Below are 26,415 nucleotides of genomic sequence, written 5' to 3'. Positions count from 1 at the left end.
TTGATCTTAAAATTTTTAGTTACATAGCAGTTCAGAAAGTGCTATGGCCAATTAAAAAATTTTTTTGGTAGTACAATGCAAACCTGACATCCCCAGATAAGTATTTTCATGCTAATACAATAGTGAAATACAAATATATTTTAAGTAACTCTTAATTAAAATTTAAAATGCAGATTTCTACATTTTAAGTTTTATCCCAACTTGCTGAATCTCTGCACAGCGGGGCCCAGGACTGCTTTTTAATAATCTCTGCAGGGAACTCTTGTGCACATTAAAGTTTGAAAACCGATGGAGGGAATTTGAAAAGGGGAGTGTTTCTTTGTGTTCTGAGTAGCTGTGGAACCAATTTAGGTATCTCATTAGAGAGATGTGACTAAAAGAGATGGGAATAGTAGAAAAATGATATTTACTGGGTATCTCCTTATCTGCCAGGTATTTAATGTCCATACATCATCTCATTTAATCATTACGAGATTCTTACAAGATTTTGCTGTGTTGCCCAGGCTGGGGTGCAGTAGCATAATCATAGCTTACTACAGCCTGCAACTCCTGCCTCAGCCTCCTAAGTAGCTGGGACTACAGGCATGTGCCACTACACCTGGCTAATTTTTCCATTTTTTGTAGAGATTGGTCTTGTTTTTGGTCAGGCTAGTCTTGAACAGCTGCCCTCAATCCATATTCCCACCTCGGTCTCCCAGAGTGCTGGGAGTATAGGCAAGAGCCACAGTGGCAGCCTGAAGGAAGTATCTTTATTTCCTTTTTACAAATGTGGAATAGGTTAACTTGCGGTGTTAGTTGAATTCTCATCTCTTTTAAATTAGTCTAAGGCTCAGCTTCTCCAGCTTATGTCCAGAAACAGAAATGGGGCAACTGAGTAACTAGGTCTTTATCCCGGTGTGGACATTCTGTGCGGCGCATGTGCTTGATTTATTAGGCAAACTCGAGGCTCACTGGAAGTCTTCCAGGTGATCACATTCACTTTGGTGACTAATTATATTTTACTACAGAAATGAATTTAGTGTAATTGTATATAAACTGAAGAAAATTTAATTTGGGTAGAGCTTTTTTTCACAGAGGAAATAAAGTTTGTCTTTAGTGATTTATGTAAGGGTATCTCCCCTGTTAATGCTGTTCATTCTGAATTTTTAAAATTGTATTTTACAGGGAGATCTGAGTTAGTATGTAAGAATGGAAAAAAGTGAAGCAAAAGCATTTCAGAGGTTTAAGGGCCAAAAGACAATGGAATGGGATTTGGCTTAAGGGAAAATAAAGTCAGTATACTGCATGATGTAGATCTTTAAGAGTACACTACCAACGTATTCCTGTAACTAACTGCCTCTGGTTCTCTGTGCCTACACCTAAGCACCTACATTTTGCTACTGTACTGACCAGTTTCTTTTTAAATTAATGGCTGCAAAACATACATAGCTGTTCAACTCTACTGAACTTTCTTATAGACTGTTTTGCTATATGTTCACTTTCCCACTCCTCAAAATGACTATTCTCTTCTTCCCAACCCTCCTATGTATTTCCTCCATCCTTTTCTACTCTCAAAAGGCAACTAGCCAACAGCTCTTATCCAAAGTCACCCCGCCCTCACTTCCTCAAGAATATTAATCCTGCAGTTTTTTCATTTCTCATTTGTCCCTCGTGGGTCATACCTATCAGTGTTCTTTAAGCAAAAATAAACAGTGGTCATACCCAACATGTTCTTTAAACAAAAATTACTCAGCCTTACAATCTCCATTTTTCTGATTCCCTTTGCAGCAAAATTTCTTGAAAAACTTTATAGTTCTGTGTCAGTACCACTGTGGCACCCCATCATCGTGCGAATAAAAACAGCGGAGACATGAATTAGAAGTACATGCTTGCAAGAGGTGGGCTTCCCATGGGTGCAGGGCAAAGCCCGGAGTAACCTCTGCTGTGGCCTTTTACTGAAACATCATACAATAGATGTGGGGGCCTCATTAACACATACAGTTGCTTGAGGGCTTGTCTCCAGGCCACAAAACTGTCCCGCTCTAGAACGGGTGACCGCTTCTGCAAGCCTGGTGCTCAGTCTCCTACGTTCCTGCTCCTTCCTAATCTCTCATTTTCTTTTTAAACCACTCCAGTTGGCCTTCTTAACCTTCTCATTATACCAGAACCATTCTTGATAGGGTAAAACGATGGTTTCCTTTTTGCCAACCTCTCACTGGTATGTATTATTACTGATCAGGTCCTCTGTTCATTCTCTGGCCAGCTTCTTCCTCTGATCAGCCTTTCTCAGGCTTGGCCAGCCATCTTACTCCAAATCTATACTCTTTGTCCAATCAGTCTCAGCTAGAGCCCTGGCTTTAAATACCATAGTTATGCAGATAACGCATATGTACTTTCAGTCCTGACTTGGCACAACTCCAGACTTAGACATTTACCTGTTTGTATGCATATCAAAATTGACACCTAACTACCAAGGTAACCATACAATATATTCCAAACTGAGAGCGTGCACCACTGATAATTTGTGCCAGGCTGAGAAGCATAAACCAAAATCTTTTCAAGGGTTTCCCATCATACTTAGTATGGGATTCTTCTCCTTTTATGGACCTGTGTTGCTTATCTCCTCTTGTGCCACTCTCCCCTTAACTCAGCCCTGCTCCAGCCATACTGGCTGCTATTCTTTTTCTCGAACAAACATTCCTGTGTGACCTTGACTATATGACTTATCTTCAGTCTCATCTGTAGAATAGTAAAAAATGGTACTCGACTCCTAGAATTGTGAAGCATTGAACACAGAGCTGTCTCTCGCTACCCTAAGGAATCAAATGGATTTGGAAAATGAAAGTTACTTGCATTTGGGGAATGGAGGATAAAGATTGAGGATACTACTTGCATTTTTCATAATTTTTTCATACTCAGAATTGCACACTTAGTACACAAATGGTCAGTATCAGAGTCAATTGGTTGTGTATTTGTTACAAAGTTGAAACTTCACAGCAGAAAGTGAGCCAGTCTGTATCTGGATATTGTTTATCTTAGAACAAGATTTAGAAATGGAAACTGAAAACACCACCCCTAAAATTAGTACCAGCAATGACACTGCCTTTCCTTTATAGGCAGACCTGGATTTTCAGAAAGCTTTCTAAAAAGCTGCATTCATTGAAAATATATATGAATTAGATAATTTCTTTTTTTTTTGAGACAGTCTCACTTTATCGCCCTTGGTAGAGTGGTGTGACGTCACAGCTCACAACAACCTCCTGCTCTTGGGCTTAGGCGATTCTCTTGCCTCAGTCTCCCAAGTAGCTGGGACTACAGGCGCTCGCCACAACGCCCAGCTATTTTTTTGTTGCAGTTTAGCCGGGGCCAGGTTTGAATCTGCCACCTTCAGTATATGGGGCTGATGCCTTACTGAGCCATAGGCACCGCCCTAGGTAATTTATAAGTTAAGAAATTTTACAGAGAAAACTTTTATGCAAACTGCATAAAAATCCCCTAATTTGTTTTAGTACTAATTTCTTTGGTACGTCAGGTAGGGGTGAGTTCTCTTATGCCAATTTATATGTAATCCTCTTTCTTTTCACACAGTAACAGAAGCCAGATTTTAATAAATCTGGGCTTTGCTACTCGGCAATTAAATGGCTTCTCCAAGCTTCAGTTTCCTCATCTGTAAAATGAGGAAAGTAGGCCAGGCACAGTGGCCCACGTCTATAATCCTAGCACTCTGGGAGGCCAAGGTGGGTAGATCATTTGAGCTCAGAAGTTTGAGACCTGCCTCAGCAAGAGTGAAAGACTGTCTCTACTAAAAATAGAAACACTAGCCAGGCATGGTGGTCCGTACCTGTATTCTCAGCTACTTGGGAGGCTGAGGCAGGAGGATGGCTTGAACACAGGAGTTTGAGGTTGCTGTGAGCTGGGCTGACACCATGACACTCTACCCAGGAAATGAGAAAGACAGACTGGAGGAAAGTAACAAATGCACGTGTTTCCTGAGAGAGAGAATTGAAATAACTGAGATATAATTGGCCTGATCAAGTAGGCTCTATTTTTTTTTTTTTTTTTTTTTTGAGACAGAGTCTCATTTTGTCACCCCTAGCAGAGTGCCATGGCGTCATAACTCACAGCAACCTTAAACTCTTCGGCTTAAGTGATCCTCTTGCCTCAGGCTCCCAAGTAGTTAGGACTCAGGTGCCTGCCACAATGCCTGCTATTTTTAGAGACAAGGTCTTGCTTTGGATCAGGCTGGTCTCAAATTCGTGAGCTCAGGGCAATCCACCAGCCTCAGCCTCCCAGAGTGCTAGGATTACAGGTGTGAGCCACCATGCCCGGCCTTTGTAACTATTCTTTTTGTACGAGTAATATTTGGTTCTCCAAGATTTTGTTACCAACACAAGATGAAATTGGTTTTCTCTAAGAAAAGGTATAGAAGTTTAGTAATATTTTACCTAAAACAAAGCTATAGGATTCAGACTACAGTAGGGTGTGTTTCAGAGGTGGTAGTGAGGAAGGCAGGATTTGCATCCTGGATTAGATGTGCTTCCTACTTTGAATTAAGGGAGTAGTTGTCAGTTTCTTAGAAACCATTCAGTTATATCACACTGATGTACCATTTAATATTATATATGATTCTGATATAACAGTTTAAGGTCAAAGTTGCCAACTGTATTTAAAATAAATGCAATTTCTATTTTAATATATAGCATATGAGTCAGAGGTTATCTATTTAGAGGTAACTTCAACATACCTCAGCAGCTAAGCAGGTCCTTAAAATTACAGGTGCCTATAAACTGCCTGAATTGAATAAGTCTTTGCTAGCCAGTTTCAATGTGTACTGCTAGCAAAAGTATCAGTAAGTCACTCTTCAATATTTAGTGGTGCCACAGTGTTAGATAATAGTCTTCCTTTTTTGGCTTGAATTTTACCAAAATTAACTTCACACTTTTTTTTTGGATCCATTTAGATTTGCTATGTACATCCTTTACTGTATAGCGTAAGGCTGTAGTCCCCAGCCCCCTGGCTGTGGACTGCCACACAGCATCACTGCCTGACTCCACCTCCTGCCCCATCTACCCACCCAACACCCTGTCCGTGGAAAAACTGTCTGCCATGAAACTGGTCTATGGTGCCAAAAAGGTTGGGGACCACTAGCCTAAGGAATTCAGCCTTATACTGTACTGTACTGTCTGTGGCATTAATGCAGCAACCACTGGGGTCGCTCTTACCTGAGCTATGGAAATTCTTTCTCTACATTCTGTTTTCTAAAACTGGAACAGAATAATATAAAAGGGCAAGATGTTTTAAAACTAATTGTCTAAGGTCATAATCTGTGCTTTTAAAAACATTTTTAGAGCAGGGAATATACTGTTCTTTGTACTTCTTGGACAAAGTTGAAAAAGACATCTTTTGAGTTTGGACAGAAGTTGAAATTTCAAAGGTTGAGAAACTTTGCTCCTAGAGAAATTCTAGTGTTTCCTTTATGGCTGCAGGAGAATTTAATGTTCGCTTAATCATTTTAGTAGCCAAACTTCTATGTTGCCCCAGAGCCACCTACATTTAGATAACTCTTGGAGAATTGTTATCATTTGCTTATCCTTAACAAGATTATGAAAAAAATATTAGATGAAGTTGTAAAAATTCTTCTGATGACCATATTCTTGAGTCAGCTCCTAAAAGAACTGAAAACTGCTCTATTAATTTGATTAACTCTTCCTCATTTTTGCAGACCAACTGTCAGAGTTTTCTGAGTATTAACAGCAGTTGGACTACAGACAATTATTTTGGGGCAGCATTCCAAAATACTGGCTATGGCAGTCTCATCAGCGCTTAGTTCTTGTTAAGTAGTTGCAGTTTCTTCAACATAGGATTTTTATCCACTGAACACACCCAGCCTCTTAATCTATGAATCCGCCTAATGTCAATTGAAAATTTATAGAGCTTTTCTGTTGTCTTTTTTTTCTTCGACTGTCTATCAGTTGTACAGGTGAAGCATGCTAAAAAAGGTCTGTATTTTGGAGTTGATCACAACTTTCTGAAAGAACACAGCCCGCAGGGCTGGGATTGCATTAGCAACCTTCACAGCGTGCTGCAATCTACTGGCTAACACTGCCGGGACCCAAAATGTACTCATTGTATCAAAGAAAATAAAGGTTTTTAATATAAGGGTGTTGACTTTTACAACACATACACTTCCAAATTTCAGCTGTTTTTAAGTATGGAAATAAAATGGACTCAAACAGGAAAACTAGTCAGGTGAAGTATTAAAATTATTCTGTCAGGCCAGGCACAGTGGCTCATCCTATAATCCTACCACTCTAGGAGGCCAAGGTGGGTGGATTGCTTGAGTTCAGGAGTTCAATACCAGCCTGAGCACAAGTGAGATCCCCATCTCTACTAAAAATAGAAAAATGAGCCAGGTATGGTGGTGCATGCCTGTACTTCTGTCTACTCAGTAGGCTAAAGCAGGAGGATCTCTTGAGCCTAAGGTTTGGGTTGCTGTGAGCTACAGTGACACCATGGCACTCTACCTAGGGCAATAGAGACTGTCTTAAAAAAAAAATCTTCAATAGTTTCTTGAAGTAAATGTAATGCACCTCTTCATTACCTAGATATCTTACATTTTATACATAGTCTATTTGAGGTTTGCAATAACACCGTGAAGTAGTAACTTCCACTTTACAGATCAACAGCAAGACCACAATGAGTTCAGTGGTTCACAGACTTCAAATGTTATTTTGAAAAATTCCTTTTCCTGGTTCGGCGCCTGTGGCTCAAGCGGCTAAGGCGCCAGCCACATACACCTAAGGTGGCGGGTTCGAATCCCCAGCCCGGGCCCGCCAAACAACAATGATGGCTGCAACCAAAAAATGGCCGGGTGTTGTGGCGGGCGCCTGTGGTCCCAGCTACTTGGGAGGCTGAGGCAGGAGACTCGCTTGAGCCCAGGAATTGGAGGTTGCTGTGAGCGTGATGCCATGGCACTCTACTCAGGGGGATAGCTTGAGGCTCTGTCTCAAAAAAAAAAAAAAAAAAAAAAAAAGAAAAATTCCTTTTCCTATAACTGTTGTTTCCTTTTAGGTGACACATACAAACACACACAAGTTTTGAAATGTTTCACACTTTCAAATTGATGTTTAGCTGAAGCAGGTTACTTATTAAGAAAGGGGTGGGGGATCATCTCTAATTTTATTTATTTTTTTTGAGATAGTGTTTCACTCTGTTGTCCAGACTAGAGTGCAGTGGCACCATCAGCTCACTGCAGCCTCAAACTCCTGGGCTCAAATAATCTTACTGCCTTAGCCTCCTGAGAAGCTAAGACTACAGGTATGCACCACCAAGCTGAGTTAATTTTTTAATTTCTTGTAAAGACTGGGTTTCACTGTGTTGCCCAGGCTGGTCTTGAACTCTTGTGATCCTCCCACCTGGATCTTCCAAAGTGCTAGGAATATAGGCATGAGCTACCATGCCAGGCTTAATTTTATGAGTAAATATTTTTGCTGAGTAATCACCCAGCATGGCCAGTTTTTATTTTTAGGGGGACAGAGTCTCATTATATCACCCTTGGTAGAGTGCTGTGACATCACACCTCACAGCAACACCAAACTCTTGGGCTTAAGCACTTCTCTTGCCTCAGCCTCCCAAGTAACTGGGAGACTGTAGACTATAGGCGCCTGCCACACACCTGGCTATTTTTTTGTTGCAGTTGTCATTGTTCTTTAGCTGGCCTGGGCTGGGCTCCAACCTGCCAGCCTTGGGGCATGTGGCTGGTGCTGGAACCACTGTGTTATGGGCGCTAAGCCATGGGCCAGTTGTTTTGTTTTTATTATATATATATATATATGAATTATGTGAATGAAATTCCTTTTAATCCAGAATTAAAATAAGTCTTAGCCAGGTAAAATGAGAAATGCCACATAACTTGCCCCACTGGAGCTAGAGAAAATCAGGTCAGCTGTGGAATGGTGATCACACTTTTTAAATTGTCTAAGTTGACATCTCTAGGCTTTGTGAGATGACCTGTGTCGGATGCAGAATGGTCTTTGACACTATAAGGGCAGCAAAACTCCATCTCCATTCTTCTGAGGTCCCAGTTGGACCTAAGAATGAAATTGACATAAACAGGAGAAAAGCATAAAATTTATTTAATACAAATTTATGTGGTACGGGAGCCTTCATAAGGAAATGACCCAAAGAAGCAGTTAGAGCCAGTTACTTATGTGGGTGAGGCTTAAAAGAAATTATTTTAACAAGGGTGCATAGTCTTTCAGTCTTGACTTCTGGTCCTTGAGGATAAGGATGTTAATCCTTTTGTTGTAGGGAAGAGTATCTTTTACCTGAAAATTTAATCTGCTTTTAAGAAACAAAAGAGGTCAGAATGATCTTGAACCTACTATTTTTCAAATGCCTTTAACTCAAAATAGTCAATGTATCAGAGTGGCGTATTTTTAACTTCTTCACTGATACTTTTGTCTTTGGTAATGAAAACACACCTAATTTATTGGTTTGAACCCCAGAGCGTGTAAAGGCCTCAGTCCTAGCAGCGCTCCCTTATTCTTTGTAGGTTTGAAAGAAAAGCCATTTCCCATCCCTCTAATAATGCCCTTGCCATATATGCTGAGGACTTTTCACTTTCAAGCATGTCTTAACTAATCAGAATAAATGATTATTAGGAAAAATAAGGAACAACATTCCTATTTTGGTTTACCCTTTGTAAAGATAGGTCACTGTTAGTGCTTAGAGACAAATAATTAAGTGGTTCAACTGGAGTTTTCTTCAGATAATTTCAAATACCATTAACTAAGATGAAAATATTAAAGGATTTTTATCTAAAAAAAATTTTTTTTTTTTTTTTGGGAGACAGAATCTCACTTTGTTGTCCAGGCTAGCTGGGCCTCTTAGAGTGCTAGGATTATGGGCATAAGCCACTGTACTTTTTTAAAGAAATAGGGACTGGCTCTGTCACCCAGGCTGGAAGGTAATCATAGCTCACTATAGCCTTGAACTCTTGGGCTTAAGGGATCCTCCTGCCTGAGCCTCCTGAGTAGCTAGGATTACACACTTGAGCCACCATGCCTGGCTTAAAGTATTTTTTAAAATGTATAGGCTGGCCGGGTGCAGTGGCTCATGCCTATAATCCTAGCACTGTGGGAGGCCGAGGTGGGTGGATCGCTTGAGCTCAGGAGTCCAAGACCAACCTGAGCAAGAGTGAGACCCCCCTGTTTACCAAAAATGAAAAATTGAGGCAAGAGGATCACCTGAGCACAAGCGTTTGATATGCTGTGAGTTGTGATGCCATGGTACTCTACCAAGGGCAACAGAGTGAGACTCTGTCTCAGAAAAAAAAAATGGCTAAATAAGAAGGTCCAGCGTAATGATGAAGCACAGGCAGATCTAGGCTGGGGCCCCACTCCCTATTCACTGTTTGCGTGACCTCCCCAAGGTTAGGTCCCTCTTCTGACCCACATGCTGGGGAGGAGTGTGGGCTTTGTAGTCAACTGCCTACACCCGGTCCTGGCTCATAATTACAGGGCAACCTTGGGTCAGGTGGCTGGCCTCAGATAAAACAGAGTAACAGTGATTAGAACAGGGCCTCACAGTAAATGTTTGATGAGTATTAATAACAGCAGTTATCTATATAAGGAGGGAATAGAATCTCCTTACGGGGATATGGGGAAGGTTAAAATGCACGTCAAGTACTTTGCACAGTGCCTGGTCCATTGGAAGTATTCAAACAATAGTAGCCAGTACTAGGAAATTTCTGGAGCTAAAAGTCTTGTAGTAATATGACTTTATATTGTATTTAAACAGAGGTATATTATTTACAAAGAGTAACTGAAAAGTAAAAAAATGTATGTTAAATGCTTGTTTTTCAACATAACTGCTTATAAAAGCAACGCACCTTTATTACAGAGAAGTCGCTAAATTCTGAAAAGTATAAGGAAGCAGACTTTCATAATCCCACCACCTAAGGACAATTGTTCGTATTTTGACGTAAAGAATACATAAAGCAAGGCTGCTTTGTATATGGGAATTAGGTTCTAAATTGAGGCTATGAAGTAAAAACTATAAAAACTATGAATTTTCCTTGAAAATCTCCTAAGGCCACATAGGAGACCAACATACTGTATCCCAGCAAATCCAACTTAGCCAGGAGTTCTTCAGGGTTGGAAGAGATCTCCTGGTCTGGCTAAGCACCGGATGAAGCAGCTGGCTTGGTTTTGGAGTTATGATACATTAAAGAAAATTAATCATTAAACATAAGAAGTACATTGACCATAGCAAGGTACTCCCACCAACAGAGAGGTTCCTACCCAACGAGGCTAAGAGAAAATCAGGCTGTTTCCTATTTCCTGCTCACTCCAGGGTGAACTATGACGTGTTCTGGTGAGTTGTTGGAACAATTAAAGTCCGTCTTGATCTCTGTCTGATAAGCAAACACAGCTGACTATAAAAGTCAAAAGCTTTAATGTTTTGACTCTACATAATGAATGCACTTAATATATACAATTTATTTTCTGCTGCTTTTATTTTAAACACTGTAATTATGGCATTAAAAATGCTCTGTAGGGTGGCGCCTGTGGCTAAGTGGATAGGGTGCCAGCCCCATATACAGAGGGTGGCGAGTTTGAACCCAGCCCCAGCCAGCTAAAACAGCAGTGACAACTGCAACAAAAAATAGCTGGGTGTTGTGGGGGCACCTGTAGTCCCAGCTACGTGGGAGGCTCAGGCAAGAGAATCACCTAAGCCCAAGAGTTGGAGGTTGCTGTGAGCTGTGATGCCACAGCACTATACCAAGGGTAACAAAGTGAGACTCTGTCTCAAAAAAAAAAAATGCTCTGTAAACATTTAAAATGAGTGCATGGTCTAGGGTAGATACATTATGATTTTGTAATTTATTCCTAACATTGAGCATTTAGGCTATTTATAATTTTTACATATATACTGAATGTCTGTCTACATTTCATATTTTTCCTTTAGGTTGAATTCCTAGACTTAATTCCTGAAGAGGTATGTGAACATTTGAAAAGCCAAGTTGCTAAATTTAATGTCAAGAAAAACTATCTCAGCTGACATTCTCATAAGCTGTATGAGTGATTCACCAGTTTTCACTTTGATATGTGAAAATGATGTAACACTAATTCAACATCACTTTCCTTTATTGTTAATGAGGTTGAGCTCTTCTTAACAAATTATCTTGACCATCTTTATTTCCTTTTGTGAATCAACTATTTCCTCCTTTTCCCTTTTAAATTGCAATCTTTCTGCTTTCTAAAAACTGACTTGCATAAAGTCTATATATTGAGAAATACAATCTTCTCATTTTTGGAATTATTTTCAGATGTTGATAGTATATCAGCATGCGAAAGTAGTCACTTTAAAAAAATTATGGGAAGATAGAAATAACGTAACATTTACCATTTTAACCATTTTCAAGTGTACAATTCTGTGTACTGAGTACATTCACAATGTTGTAAAACCATTACCACTATCTATTTCCAGAACTTTTCATTATCTCAAAGACAAATTGTACCCATCAAAAAATAACTCTGCAGTCCCTTTTCGTCCCAGCCCCCAGGCACCTCTGTTTTACTTTCTGTCTCTATGAAGTCTATTCCGGCTACTTCATGTAAGTGGAATCATATGTTATATCTGGACTATTTCACTTAGTCTTAGGGTATTGTTTTCAAAGTTAATCTGTATTGTAGCATATGCCAGAATAAAGTGGTTAATTTTTAATGGTTAAAGGAAGGTTGGGGAAGTTTCCCCTTCCTTTGTAATTCCTATTGCTTTTAAGCATCAAAGAATCAGTAAATATGTACCCATTTTTGTTTGAATTTTAAAAGTTAGCTCCTACAGGAACCAGAGTTCATTTAAAATTTCTAGATGTGAGCTGAGAGTCTGAACAGAATTTATCAATAATTATCCCCAAGTACCATATTTTGAACAATCCTTTCTTCCTCATGGTTGAGGATGCCTCTTTTACCAGAAATTAAATACAACTTCTGTTTCAAACTAGGTTCCATCTTCATTCCCCTATTTTGCAATTTCCCGAAAGGGCCAGAGGCTCATTTTTGGTCTTTGCTGCATACTGGGCATCCTCTGCCAGACCATCCTCAATCAGTCTCTGGTCAACTCACATCTCTACCAACTGTATCAAATCTCAACTTAGACTCCCAGCCTCCTGTCCCCATTCCCTCCTTCACTCTCAACCAGTGCCTTTGCCTCTTACCTGTACAAAGAAAGGAGAGCGACTCATCACATCAACAGACCACTATCTCCCCTTCTCTATGGTTATACCTTTCATTATCCGGGCTAATTGTTGCTCCTGTGTTGAGCCCAACTACCCTGGCCTGAGAACTCTTAAGCTCTTATTTTTCAGGCATTCACTCCTTCAATTGTATCCTCCTTTGATGCTCCACTGCTGTGGATCTTCCTCTAATTGCCCCTCTAGCAAAACCCTACCTTTCCTTTCCCCTCAACTAATTCTTTTTTTTTTTTTTTTGGCAACAGAGTCTCACTCCGGGTAGAGTGCCGTGGCATCATCACAGCTCAAGGCAACCTCAAACTCCTGGGTTTGAGCAAGTCTCTTGCCTCAGCTTCCTGAGTAGCTGGGTCTACAGGTGCCCGTCACAATGCCTGGCAAGTTTTCCTATTTTTAGTAGAGATGGGGGAGACACCACACCTGGCCCCTCAACTATTCTTATCTTTCTTTCTCTCCTTTTCTTCTCCTCTTAACTTCTATGCCTCTCGACAAAGATAACTTCCAGGTGCTTGGAGCCAATGAGTAGTTTTAGTTCCTATCTCTTGTCATCTCTGTAGCTTTCAGTACAGTGGATCACTTGCTCCTGAAATGTCTCTCATTGCACTTGTAGGACACTCTCATCTCTCGTTTCTCCTCCTTCCTTTCTGTACTTTGGGCCACCTTTTTATCTGCTCTGCAGGGTCCTCTTCTTACCTGACAATCTCTCTCCAGAGATCTTGTTCTCATCCAGACCTCAGTTTATCCACTTGGGATTTTCTCCAGCTTCTTCTCAAATGTAATCTTATCATCTCCCTGCAGTAAACTTTTCAATGGCATTTTTGGATAAAGACAAAATAAAACATAAAGGTACCTTACCATGGACTGCAGGTCCTCTTTGGGCTCTGCCGTCACCTGAACCTGTCTCTCTGCTACACCAGCTACAACCGCTTCCTTTCAGTCCTGGTGCTACGCTGGTTCCAAGCATGTGGTCTTTGAAGATTGTGGGCTATGTTCTCCGTGCTCAAATGCCCTAACTCCTAAGTCTAAGTGCCACTTTCTCAAGGAAACTTCTTACTTTAATGAATAAATGAAGCCTCCTGGACATTATGGAGTTTCATGGTACTGGTACAACAGCTATTGATGAGTTGTTTCTGTCTCAATTCAAGGGCAGAGACAGTTCACCGGTGTTGGGGTGAACTGCTTCCTCACCAGCTGACGCTGCTGGTGACCTTCCTGTGTGCTGGGATGATGCCTGGCACTCTTCCACAGCACCCTGCTGTTAACTCTTACTATGGTAGCACTTTCATACTCTTGGAATTTCGTCATTCAACTAGGAAGAATTAATTTTGGCTCAATATGTGTGTCTGGCATCATGCTAGGCACTAACTCTTTTGCTAAAACAATATTACTTCACACCTTTCTTTGGATAACTATTGGACCACCTAAAAATCTGACAGCCACAGACTCTTCCTAGGAAAAAAAAGACACATACCCACAACATTTTGCAAATGATTTTAGCAGGATACATGGACACCTTGTGGTCCAGCCCTGAACAACTTGTACTAGATTTATAAGCACTAGGAGGGCGAGGTCTGACTGCTATTCTGCTTTATCTCCTGTATTTAGTAAAGAACTTGGTCCATAGAGGACCAAAATCAGTATTTGCCAATTGAAACTGAGTGAACAAAGCAAGTTCATCAGGTAACTTAATGTAGCCGTTACAACTGTGGGCTGCTGGATACAGCCTGGGCTTAATTCCTGGTCAGTAGTGTTGTGACTTGAGGAAGTTACTTCACCTCTCCCTGCCTCAGATAGGACATCAGGAAAATGAGGACACTATCTCCTGGGTGACTATATAGATAAATGAGTTAATACCATATTCAGAAAACTCTTCACATATACTAATTCATTAAATTATCACAACTCATTTTAAAGAAGAGGAAACACACAGGTAAAGTAGCTTGCCCAAGGTTCCACAGCTAATAAACAGCAGACTTTGGATTCAAACCCAACCCCTTGACTCCGGAGACCTGCTCAGAGCCCTGTGCCCACGTATAGTAATGCTCTTGTAAATGTTTGTTAAATCACAGTGTGAGTTCTTCTGATGTTTCATGTTTCTTAAGCATTTTTGAGGAATGAAATTCACTTGTAATGTATACAGTTTTTATACTTAGTCCGGCCCCTTCTGCAGCACCACTAATTTCAATCAAGTCCTACTTTTATAACATGTATGATCTGCTGACGGTTTCAAATTAATCCCAATGTTTATAATAAGCAAGAAATAACGAGGGTCCAAGGAAGAGGATTTCCGGGACCAATCAAAAGGTCGCACAGTCATAAGTGGGACCTCTATTTTTCTAGAGAAACTTTCAGCCCACAGCACCGGGCGTCTACCCACGCCGGGCCGGCTGAGTGGAAGGTCTGGAGGGTACGACTTTAGCCTCGGCGGCCCCGACACCGCCTGCTGTGCTGCTGGTGTGAGGACCACCTCCAGGAGTAGAGGAAGGGGCGACTCACCTGTTGGCGTTCTCCCCAAGCAAGGCGCAGAGAGCCTTGGAGTCCTGGCTCCTTCCTCCCTCCCTGGTCAGTCTCCTCCAGGCCAGCTGTTTCCCCACGCCCGCGGTCCAGGGTCTGGGTTCCAAGCCACCAGGTACCTTCCCGCGAAGAGCCGACCAGACTTCTGGCCCCTTCGCCCATAGCCAATCAAGGCTCGGAAGACCGCCCGCAGGCACGTCCCGTAGCCAATCAGAAAGAGGGACACAGGATGGCGCTCGCCCTCACGCCGCAGGGGCGGGGCCGAAGCGGCCCGGCGTGGGAACCTGCTTTCCAGGGAACCCGTGCCCAGTGGCAACAAAGGCGGTAGCTGGCATTTTCATACCCTTTCCTTGCCAGCATTTTAGGAAACATGTTTCACCCAGTCGCTGTACCCATTAGAAAACGTCACTCCCCCACAAGAAAAAAGGTACAATTCAGAAACTGCTCTATCATAACCAATGATCAATCTTTTATATCTCAAATTAACTAATTTATTTTAAGCAAATGTGAAAAACGCAAGGACTTTGCATAGGTTCATCCAAAACTTTGGTTTCCTCCATTCAATTTTTCCAAGTTGTTTTGCAGTTTTTGGGAATGAGAATTTAGTATTTGTTGAATAATAAAAGGTCTTAAATCCCTCAACTGCAGGTAGAATGTCTAGAACATTACTCCTTTATATTTAATAGTAAGGGGGGAATATTATGTTCAAACTTGAGTGTATGCTCAAGTGGAGCACAGTAACTGACTCCTCCCTTCCCTTGTAGTGATTTCATTTTGACCGTAATTTAGAAGAAAACAAAAAAGTTTTCTAAAACCCTCCCTAAAAAACAAAACACAATTCCTCTACGTTTATAAGTAGTAAATCAGTGCATGTGCTGAAATAGTACATAGGATTGCTTTTTCGGCAATCCTATGTATTCACATTAAAATGGAATCTTTTCTCCCCTGGGATGGTAACAGTAAATTTCAGATCCATGAATTTATCACCTCTGCACAGTACAATCAGGTTCAAAAAATAGGATGTAAAGTACAGGTATGACGAAAAACAATAAAAACGTTACTCCTTTTCAACAGTGGTGACAAAAGAAAGATAAAGCACAGTTTTTTTCCTTCTATTTCTCAGCAATGAAATTTATCATTGCTAATTATCCAGGATATTTTTTAAATGTATATTATCTAAAATATATTGTTTCTACATTTTTGCCTTAAATTTATTATTAGTTACCTTTCAATGGAATTATATTGACTGAATAGTATTCCATGCTATACATATACCATAGTTTATTTATCCATTTGTGATGGGCACTTGGTCGTTTCCACATCTTGGTGATTGTAAATTTAGCTGTGATAAACATTCTAGAGCAGCGGTTCTGAACCTGTGGGTCGCGGCATTAGGAAGGTTGAGAACCACTGTTCTAGAGCAAATGTCCTTATGGAACATGTTGCTTTCTTCTGAATTAGATACCTCGTAATGGGACTGCAGATCAAATGGAAGGTCTACTTTTAAGCTCTTTGAGGATTCTCCATATATTTAGCCATAAAGAAAGATGGCTTTACATCTTTTGTATTTACCTGGCTGGATTTAGAGAACATGCTCCTACGTAAAGCACAAGAATGGAAAAGCAAGCATCCAGTGCACTCAATACTAATATGAATCTAGTAGATGAACAACTAGATGCCCACAGAAAAGAAAAACACAATTAGATCTGAGACGGGGGTGCAGGAGGGGGGTGAGGGTTTGGTAAGCTGTCACCTACTGGGCATAAATTAGGGGTAACAGCACACATACTGGGTGAAGGGCTCAAGTACAACTTGGACTTTACCTAACAAATGCAAACAATGTAACCTAATTGTATGTACCCTTATATTAATCTGAAGAAAAAAAGAAATATTACATTGAATATCTACCACTAGTAAAGATGAGAAAATGAAAAGTCACTTGTGATATATAAATCAGGATGGTAAGATCTAGCCTAACTAGAAAACAGTAAAGGAGTAATAACATGTGTATTAGCAGTAACAGCTGCTGATCAGAGCTGTGGCTTACATCTCTGCACAACACACTGAGGGAGTAAAGCAGCGCGGAGCCCTGGAGGGTCCTACCACATGCAGGCACCGCTATGAGCATTTTGCGTGGAACTGGACTATGGAGCAGATACTATTCTCATCCCCACTTTATAGATGAGAAAAAAGAAGGCACAAATTTACGAGAAAGTTAAGAGTTTTCCCAAGAGCTCAAAGCTAAAGAGAACATGAGCCATGCATTAGGACTACACAGCCCACATTCTCATTATCCTCTACTGCCTAACTCGTCGTTACAAGGGCCATTATGAGAAAATTCTCCTTGGTATTAAATCCTTCTTGCAGATACTTTTGAAACTATTGTTTTACTAAATATATCGTAGCTGTTCCTTCATTCAAAATGATATGTAGTTTACAGAATTTACAAAATCTGTCTCTGTGTTTTGCATGTAGCAATGGTCTTCCCTCTTACCAAAATTTTAAAAAACCACCAATAAACAAGATTTTATATTTGCATATACTTTAATAACAAAGTCACTTTAACTGTAAATGAATAAAGAAAGGGCGACAAGGAGAATTTAGTACATGATCTTCCACAAGTTTAGGTTAAAACAGATGTACATGAAGCTTTAAAACAGATACTATCTTGTGTTAACAGAGGCTACCACTACCAATTTTGATGATGCACATTTTCTAAAACATTATTATCAAAGAGTACAAAGTTTAGATTAAACAACATCAAGAAAATTTTGTCCTAAAATTTTAACAAAGTTTTTAAGAAAGTCTAAAAACCTCCTGTTTTCCCACAATGACTCTCAAAACTTTGAATTTTGTATCAGAATATCTGTTAACTTTAACATTTTACCATACATGAAAAATTATCAAAAATATATTGATGGGTCTATACTAATTGTAGCTATTTACATTTACATTTAAGCAAATTCTTTTACCAAGTTCTTTATATACAAATTACCATTTGCCCTATGTGAAATTCATTAAAAAGTTAAAAACCACAGAAATGTCATTAGAAACAATGCATTTCAAATGTAACTGCTTTCCATCAATGAAGAACATTTTAAAATAATTTAATTGAAAAGTATTGAACTTCCCACCAATTTCAGCTGCAACAGTATTCCTCCTGAATGTTTTCTGTGATTTAAGGGAAAAAAAACTGAGTAAAGCTTGATTGCAAAGAATTAAATGATAAAAATTTGATAAATATTTATTGACCTTATTTCATGATATTTACAGTCTAATTAATTTGGCATTAAAAATGAAGTGATAAAAAATGTAAACAGTTTAAGGTAAATGAAGAAATAAAAAGTTTTTAAGGACTGGTAAAGACAATAAGGAAATACTTTTCATATTAATTCAATCATAAAATAGTATCCCAAATCAATTAAAACAGAACGCAGGCATGGCTTCTGGTACTTCTAAAAAGGCCCAACATTTAAAAAAATTTAAACTATTCCCAAACTGGAACGAATTTACAGTTTGGAAACATCACAACAGAGAAAAAAATTTACAAACATTTAAGAGGCAAAAATTTGGGGGAAAGTTCATAAAAAGAGTATATTATAATGCTACTAAAATAAAAAGAACTAGGAAAAAGCTTGATCATAATCATAAGTTTTTCAGATTTAAATGGCATCAATTCAGATGACCATAAAACTGAGTGTAGCAATTACACCCAGTAACAGATACATCTCTCTTGTCCAAAAATTAACTGATTGGTAACAATCGCTTAAAAATTTATGCTTTAAGATTCTCTGGTTTGAAAACAGAGATGTGTTCCATTTTGTAAATTACCTTAATTTATGCTATTATATACTCTACTAAAAAGAAGAAATAAAGCTCCGAAGTATTTACCTAATTAGTGCTCTGTCTCTGGACTTTAGGACCAACACTCTGCATGTCCTCTTCCTGACTTGGACGTTTCCCACCGCTGAGACCAGTGCCCATGGAGCTTCTTCCTACACATTTAAAAATACATTTTTAAGGCCAAGAACCATGGATCATGCCTGTAATCCCAGCACTTTGGGAGACTGAGGCAGGATTGCCTGAGCCCAGGAGCTTGAGGTTGCAGTGAACTATGACTGAGCCACTACACTTTAGCCTGGAGACTGAGACCTTGTCTTACCAATAACAACAAAATTACATTTAGGATAGGAAAAGTAAGAACAGTATGTTCAAATTCTTACCTTGCTTCAATAGGTGAGGCTGCTGACCGTCACCAGGAGCATAATGTAAAATACCACTCCCTTGAGAGCAATCTGTCAGTATTTAAAATACAGTAAAATTACTTAAAATCCAATCCAAGCTGTAAAGTTAAGATTAAAAATTCAATTTTCAGCATATGCATTTAAGAATAACCTTACTGTGAACCCCAAATCACATACTAAAATCTGGAAAACTTAAATTTCGGCTCAAAGAAATGGTGACACATTCATGTTTTCATGGTAACGGTGCAAGAGACAATGAGTATACAACAAAGCTTTGCTGATCAACTGGATTGTTATTAGCTTAGTCACTCACAAAAGTGAAAATCCCCATATTCGTTTGTCTTCAGGGTTATTTTAGCAATTAAATGTCAAAATGTCAAGATGGCAACCCTAGAGTAAAATACCTTTTTTTAAAGAAAGTAGTTCTTGTTTCAAAGGTAGTTTTGAAACTACCCTCATTCTGCCCTCGTGTTATGCCTTCAATAACACTACAAGGATTTTCCCACTTATTAAAACTGAAAATTTTAAATTACTGTGTGTGAGGGGAAAACCGTGTAAAATATATTGAAAGGAATATATCAAAATTTTAATAGTGACTGTCTCCATTGGATGGAATTGTGAGTGATTTTCATTCTTCCTCTTTTCTATTTTCTGAGTTTTAAAAAAATTCTCTGTAGTGAATGGTTTTTATAAAAGCAGCTTTGAGGCATAACTCATGTGCCACAAACTTCACCTGTTTTATGGTACAATTGGGTGTTTTTTAAAATTAACATAGAGTTGTGCCAACCATCACCACAATCCAGTGTTGGAACATTTCCATCCCCTCCAAAAATATCCCTCGTACTTATACACATTAATTCTCTTTTCCTACCCTTAGACCCAAGGTAACCACTAATCTACTCTGTCTTTAAAGATTTGCCTTTCCTTGATAGTTCATATAAACGGAATCATGCAGCATGTAACTTTTGTGTCTGCCTTCTTCCACTTAATATAATGTGTCTGAGGTCTATACATGTTGTAGCATATATCAGTATTTTGCTCCTTTTCATGAGTAATGTTCCATTGTGTAATGGATATATTATACTGCTATGAGCATTCATTTATATGTTTTTGTGTGGACATATGTTTTCACTTCATTGGGGTAAATACTTAGGAATGGAATTTCTGCTTTGTATAGTAAATTTAAGGTTAGCTTTTTAAGAAACTGCCAAAGTGTTTTCCAAAGTGGCTGTACCATTTTATAACCCATCTCTCAGCAACATATGAAGGTTCTAGTTTTTCCCTGCCCTCTGCAACACCTGGTGTTGTCTTTTTGTATGTTGGCCACTCTAGTGGGCATAAGGTGGCCAACTAGCCCCAATTTGCCTGGACTTTCCAGGATATAGCACTGAAAGTTCTGTGTTCCAAGAAAACCCTCAGTCCCAGGTAATCAGAGGCAGTTGATCACTCTAAGTGGGTGCAAAGTACTATCCACAGTGGTTTTAATTTGCAATTTCTTAATGACCAATAATGCTGATGAAAGGTACCTTACAATAGAAAACAAACTCAAAATTAAATAAAAACTAAAATATATTGCTATAGGAAATAGATTGTCAACTGTTCTATCATGTGGTATAAGAACACAGTACTTAAGGACATCTATGTACAGCTTGTTCCTTTGAGAACACAAAAAAATAAAAAAAGGGAGAAAAAAATACAATTTGTGTTGCAGAGATTATAGATGTTCCATAGTCATTTAAAAACCTAAGAAAGTTCATAAAAAATTTTGTCCTTTGATATGCCTTATAAGGCATTATATGCCTAGACAGGATAAGTGTAGGGCATAAGAGGATATCCTCTAAAAGCACAGAAGTACTTTCAAGTTTTAACGAAATAGAGCAGAATCCTGGGTATAGAAATATTTGATAGCATAGCCTAAGTCTTAAGAACTTTTCCATAATTCTTTTTTTTTTTTTAGAGACAGAGAGTGTCGCTTCATTGCCCTCGGTAGAGTACTGTGGCATCACAGCTCACAGCAACCTCCAACTCCTGGGCTTAGGCGATTTTCCTGCCTCAGCCTCCCAAGTAGCTGGGACTACAGGCGCCTGCCACAACACTCAGCTATTTTTTGTTGTACTTTGGCCAGGGCTGGGTTTGAACCTGCCACCCTCGGTGTATGGGGCTGGCGCCCTACCCACTGAGCAACAGGCGCAGCCCCAGGAATCTTTTCAAAATTACTCCCATTTCCAGATCTAAAATGTTTCTCCTTCAGCTGACTATCCGAATGCTACCCAATCCATCACCTTCAAGATAATTTCTCTAGTTCCGTCAGCTTTCAATGATCTCTCCATTTTCTTCTATTTCATGTGGAGGCTGCATCTTACAATTTATCGCTTTTTCCATTTGTTTTTGTTTCCTCTTGATACCCCTAATTTAGACTGCAAGCTCTATGTAGCTTTTATGCTGTCACTATCTTTTGAAAGTCTCATAGAATCTAGCTACAAAGTATATTATAGGTGAATATTAAATATTTACATGATTAAAAAATTTTGAAAGTTATTCTTTTATTATAAAATATTTTATGTTTATAAATTTATGAGGCAAGTTTACCCCAATTTAACTTGCTGCCATGACTAGCTTTTGAAGATAATCCCAAATAAAGGATGCAGGTTTGAGTGAACTAAGAAGCAGTATGTATCATTGCTGTTCGCTAGCCAAGCACCTGGGCCTGCTGGTTCCCATCCCTCTGCTACCTGCCTGTTATTTTAGTGCCTCACAGAGCTTCTGTCCCGCACACACATGTGGGCTGACAAGGTAGGCTTTGAACTGCACATCTGAGAGAACTTTTGACATGATATCTGGTCGAAGTTTACTTTAGATTGTAGAAGATCCTGAGAAAGAACACTTCTGAAGTATACTGCCATCACTGGCAACTATTTGACTATTGGGTGAATCACATTCCAGTAACAAAATATTTTATCTTTTATCACATATATACAATAGCATTCCATTTACAAAAGCCCAAGGATGCAGGCAAAAGCAGGCACCCTGAGGCTAATCATATTGGATCTGAATCTTACCTCAACTACTTACTAACTGTAGGATCTTGGCTAAGTTACCTAACCTTTCCAGGATTATTTCACCAGTCATAAGGATCCCACCCCTACCACAGGTTATTGTGAGAACGTAGGCAAAAATACCCTACTATTGGGCACAAGGTAGGAAGTCAGAATGTAAGTGCTTTTATTTCTTGCTTCTGAAACTAATTCTCAGAGGATAAAATATATGCTGCTCCCACAGGATCCAGGGTATTTAGGAATTCAGAAGATTCAATGTTTAAAAAGTTTTGCTGTAACTAACTCACAGCCGATACTTAAAGAGAGTAAAACACAATGGCCATTCTGAAAACATGAGATTTGAGTTTCATTTTATCCTTAAGTTGCTCTCCTCATTTAGTGTGCAAGATCTTTAACTTGACCCAGTATTGGCTTGGGACCCATAGCACAGCGTATATTATAGCGCCAGGCACATACACTGAGGCTGGCGGGTTTGGGTTTGAACCGAACAACAATGACAACTGCAACAAAAAATAGTGCGGAGTTGTGATGGGTGCCTGTAGTCCCAGCTAACCGGGAGGCTGAGGCAAGAGAATCACTTAAGTCCAAGAGTTTGAGGTTGCTGTGAGCTATGATGCCACAGCCCTCTACTGAGGGTGACACAGTGAGACTCTGTCTCAAAAATAACACAAACAACAACAACAAAAAACTTGACCCAGTATCTACTTAAGTAATGATGTTTTCCATCTCTAAAATATTGTCAATGGAGTGAGGGCATGTGTGTGTGGGTGCACATGTACGCATGTATACAAAACTATTAATTTTCAAGATAGATTTTTATAAAACATATTACAAAGAGGTTCAATAAAAATATATCTGATTATTAGTCTCTTTATATTAGGAAGTACAGAAATGTCCTTTTCACTTACTTCCACTGCTGCTACAACCTGGGATATTTTCTGGAGGAGAATACTCCATGAAGCTCCCGTTCCCATTAGGATTTGAAGGTACTGATGCAAGAAGACCTAAGGGGCAAAAAAAATTCCTATTAAATTCTGATCAAGATCAAATTCAAAGACAGGTATGTAAACAGCTGCCAAAGAAACAAATCAAAGTTAGTTACCAACATACCTAGTCCTCTATATCGTGAAAGCTGCTGATAGATCTGTTTCATCCTTTCAATATTCAAACGGCTGGCCTCAGCATGGTTTACCATTGGTTTAGGATAATTAATTCCTATCAAACATTTGGCTACCTTTTGGATACCTTCTGGTGCATTCCAGGGATCATAGATATATTTTGCAGGGAAGCCTCTTAGAACAGGCAAATAACGCCTTTTGGGAGAAGGAAGAAAATTTATTAATAAAATGTACTATAAGCAAATTATAATGAAGTACTAGCTGTGAGTGACCAAAAGCAAATCAATACCATTTAAATGATCTGTTTACCCTTCTCCTCATCTCCGCTGCCCTTCTTGAGTGGGAATACTTTAAGTGTTGCTTAAACATAAAAATTCTTCCTGGATTAACTATTTCCAACTGAATAATAATCACTCTTGATTTACCTGATATAGTCTCCATTGGGATCTGTTCTCCTACCAAAACTAGCAGGGCAATAGCAGTGAAAAAACTGTTGGAAAAAGGAACTACAAGACAGCCACATCCAACTTCCAGCATTTATGCTCCAATCTGCATCAAGCAATAATTCTTCAAATACCTTTAGAAGTAACAGTAACCAATTAGTTTGCACACACATAATTCTCAAATCAAGCATTTTTGAGGTCACTGTAGATTAAAACTCAAAGCAAAGAAAACCTAGCAAAGAACTGTAAAATTAAAAATCCAAAGTTAGCCTCCTTGTGTATGCTGCTATATAATGAGCTATTTCAGGGAAAGAAACACATCGATAATACAGTAGACTTCTGAACAGAATTTACTTTTTCAACCTTTGCCATGTTATTGGGAGAAGGAGGGATAAAAATTACTCAAGTCACTAATTTAAAGGATAAGATAGGATATTAGTAGATAGAGAAAATGAATTAAACCATTTTCAAGAAGGCAAAAATGTTACCAAGTAAATAACAAACAAAAACTTAGAAGCTTAATACATTGGCCTGGTTAAAGGAAGCACACTCAAATATAAATGTACTTTTTAAAAAAATGCACTAGCATTACATAAATTTCAAATTTCCTGATCCAAAGAAAATAATTAAAATAAGTGATTTTTATGCATTTGTCAAGTGCGTGCTAAACATTTTCTCTGTGTACTAGGAAATATGGGAGATGGAAAAAAATATAAGTTCAGAAATGGTCTTTGGATAGAGAAAATTTATGATAGACCAGAAAGGTCGCCTTGGGTAGAGTACCTTGGCGTCACAGCTCACAGCAAGCTCAAATTCTTGGCCTCAAGTGTTTCTCTTGCCTCAGTCTCCCAAGTAGCTGAGACTACAGGCACCCACCACAACACCTAGCTATTTTTTTTTCTTTACTAGATGGGATCTCGCTGTTGCTCAGGCTGGTCTCGAATTCCTGAGCTCAGGCAATCTACCAGCTTTGACTTCCCAGAGTGCTAAGATTACAGGAGTTAGCCACTGTGCTTAGCCTCATTTCTCCTATTTGATTACACCATCTTGCTGTCTAAAAGTATATGCCTGTATTTTGAGGTTTTATCCACTAAAAAACAAGACTATAAGTAAATCTATATAATAGCCCTTAGGATTTGTTTTAATAAAGTATGGATTCCTTCAAATTAAGACGCTATATTAGTTAGAATACCTACCTTCATTCCTTCTTCCCAACTAATCCACAGGTCACCTCGTGTCAGAAAGCAAGCAACTGCATGCCTGGCTAAATGGTGAATCCAACCCTCCTGACGAAGCTGTGTCATGATGGCATCAATCCACGGAAAACCTGTCCGGCCTTCCGCCCATTTGGCTAAAGCCTCAGGATTCTTATCCCAAGGAATCTGAACACAGATAGGGTTTCCTTCCATTTTATCAAAGCGTGGATTATTTGTTGCTGCTGTATAGAAAAATTCACGCCATAACAGTTGCCCATAAAGAGAAAGGGGAGGAGAACTGTTCTTCTTTACCTATGATTAAAAAGCAAAGAAGTATTATTGGCAATTTTAAAAAAAGGATTGTGAAAATTAAGCTCCAATTTTTAGATAATACCTTTTTGTAGAGATCTGTTAATTTGAAGTAAAACAGTCGACATGACAAACAACCAAATCGGAGATAAGGACTGAGTCCAGTAGGGCTCGCAAGGAGGGAATTTGCATTCATTCGAGGTCTTTCAAAGTTTGCCACCCAAGCCTGAAAACACAGAGAAAATTATGTTAACTAATTGCCTTTTCCATTTTAACAGAGTGCTCAAAAATCAAGATTTTAAAAAAGTTACATAGTTCTTGGTAATAAAATCTTATTATTGCAATCACAAATTACATATTTTAATAAAAAATAAAACAGGATTAAAAAAAGTGAGCATTCTTTTGTCGAGACATACTCATGTGAAATAAATTATCTTCAAATTTCTAACACAAGGCAGAGAAAATCTTCAACCTGTCTCTTGAACGCCAGGAAAAAATAAAATTGAAGAATTCTATTGGACCTTCAAATATGGTCATCACATATTAGCTTAGGAAGAACCCAAGAGAAAGCATGGTGGTAGTTAAGAAGGAAATACTGAAGTATCCAATGTACACACCCCTATTATGAAACTAATTTATACCTTTTATATGAAAGCTATAACCAAATAGCCTAAGAATATGGGGAGGGGGGAGGGAGAAGGGAGGGGGGAATGGGTGGAGGGAGGGGGTTTGGAGGGATCACTTCTGAGGTTTATCTTATAGGGGTACAAGTGAATCTTTCTAAGAGTAGAATGTGAACGTTTTAAAACAATAACTGAGAAAATGACATGAAGGCTGTGTTGACCAGTTTGATGGAAGTAGTTCGGATTGCATGTGAAAACCCCATACTGTACCCCAGAAGTGCATTAATGTACATAGTTACCATTCAATAAAAAAAAAAAAAGAAGGAAATACTGAAAGGAGGAGGGGAAAGGGCATTTAAATGAGGAGATAGTGTTAATTCTACAAAAATTAGGTTTCTGCTGTTTTTACTATTTTCCTCAGCCCCTCCTTTTTGACAGTGTATTTTTTGTTTTTAAAAGAGAGTGAAATTATTTTAAATGACATTTTGTAGATATGAACATGGCTAGGTAATCAACATTGTTATACTTTTCTTTCCAAATGCCTTTCCAAACGTGTAAGTGCTTCGGTTTCTCCACCTGGCCACACGGCACTGGGTAAGCCATCTGTATCAAAACCTAAAAAGAAAAATAAAATAAAAGCAAAGAAAAAAACTATTCTTATAAAACTAAGTTTTATT

At 38.9% G+C, this 26,415-nt stretch overlaps 2 protein-coding genes across 2 annotated transcripts in view; both read right to left on the bottom strand.

Annotated features, from left to right (window-relative positions):
* Nucleotides 1-4,833: 4,833 nt before the first annotated feature.
* Nucleotides 4,834-16,877, bottom strand: MTERF2 (mitochondrial transcription termination factor 2). The gene is given in 14 exon segments (XM_023509202.1): nt 4,834-4,914; nt 4,916-4,944; nt 5,054-5,076; nt 5,125-5,226; nt 5,228-5,337; nt 5,340-5,403; nt 5,405-5,477; nt 5,480-5,588; nt 5,591-5,658; nt 5,661-5,722; nt 5,724-5,845; nt 5,848-6,049; nt 14,869-15,077; nt 16,797-16,877. Coding segments are annotated over 14 exon segments (1,335 nt in total).
* Nucleotides 16,878-17,278: 401 nt separating this feature from the next.
* The window catches only part of CRY1 (cryptochrome circadian regulator 1), a 73,626-nt gene continuing 64,489 nt past the window's right edge, over nt 17,279-26,415 (bottom strand). The window contains exons 5-13 of the mRNA XM_003783274.2: nt 26,265-26,353; nt 25,201-25,341; nt 24,807-25,118; nt 23,593-23,744; nt 23,160-23,362; nt 22,958-23,053; nt 18,973-19,044; nt 18,641-18,744; nt 17,279-17,920 (exon numbers count right to left, since the gene is read on the bottom strand). Coding sequence (XP_003783322.1) covers nt 18,641-18,744; nt 18,973-19,044; nt 22,958-23,053; nt 23,160-23,362; nt 23,593-23,744; nt 24,807-25,118; nt 25,201-25,341; nt 26,265-26,353 — 1,169 coding nt within the window. The 3' untranslated portion in view covers nt 17,279-17,920. The remainder of the gene's footprint in view (nt 17,921-18,640; nt 18,745-18,972; nt 19,045-22,957; nt 23,054-23,159; nt 23,363-23,592; nt 23,745-24,806; nt 25,119-25,200; nt 25,342-26,264; nt 26,354-26,415) is intronic.

The sequence above is a fragment of the Otolemur garnettii genome, unplaced genomic scaffold (assembly GCF_000181295.1).
Source record: "Otolemur garnettii isolate 467f Iridium unplaced genomic scaffold, OtoGar3 scaffold00007, whole genome shotgun sequence".
Taxonomy (NCBI): Eukaryota; Metazoa; Chordata; class Mammalia; order Primates; family Galagidae; genus Otolemur; species Otolemur garnettii.
Note: the sequence above shows the minus strand (reverse complement) of the source record. Positions and strands in the feature narration are given on the sequence as shown.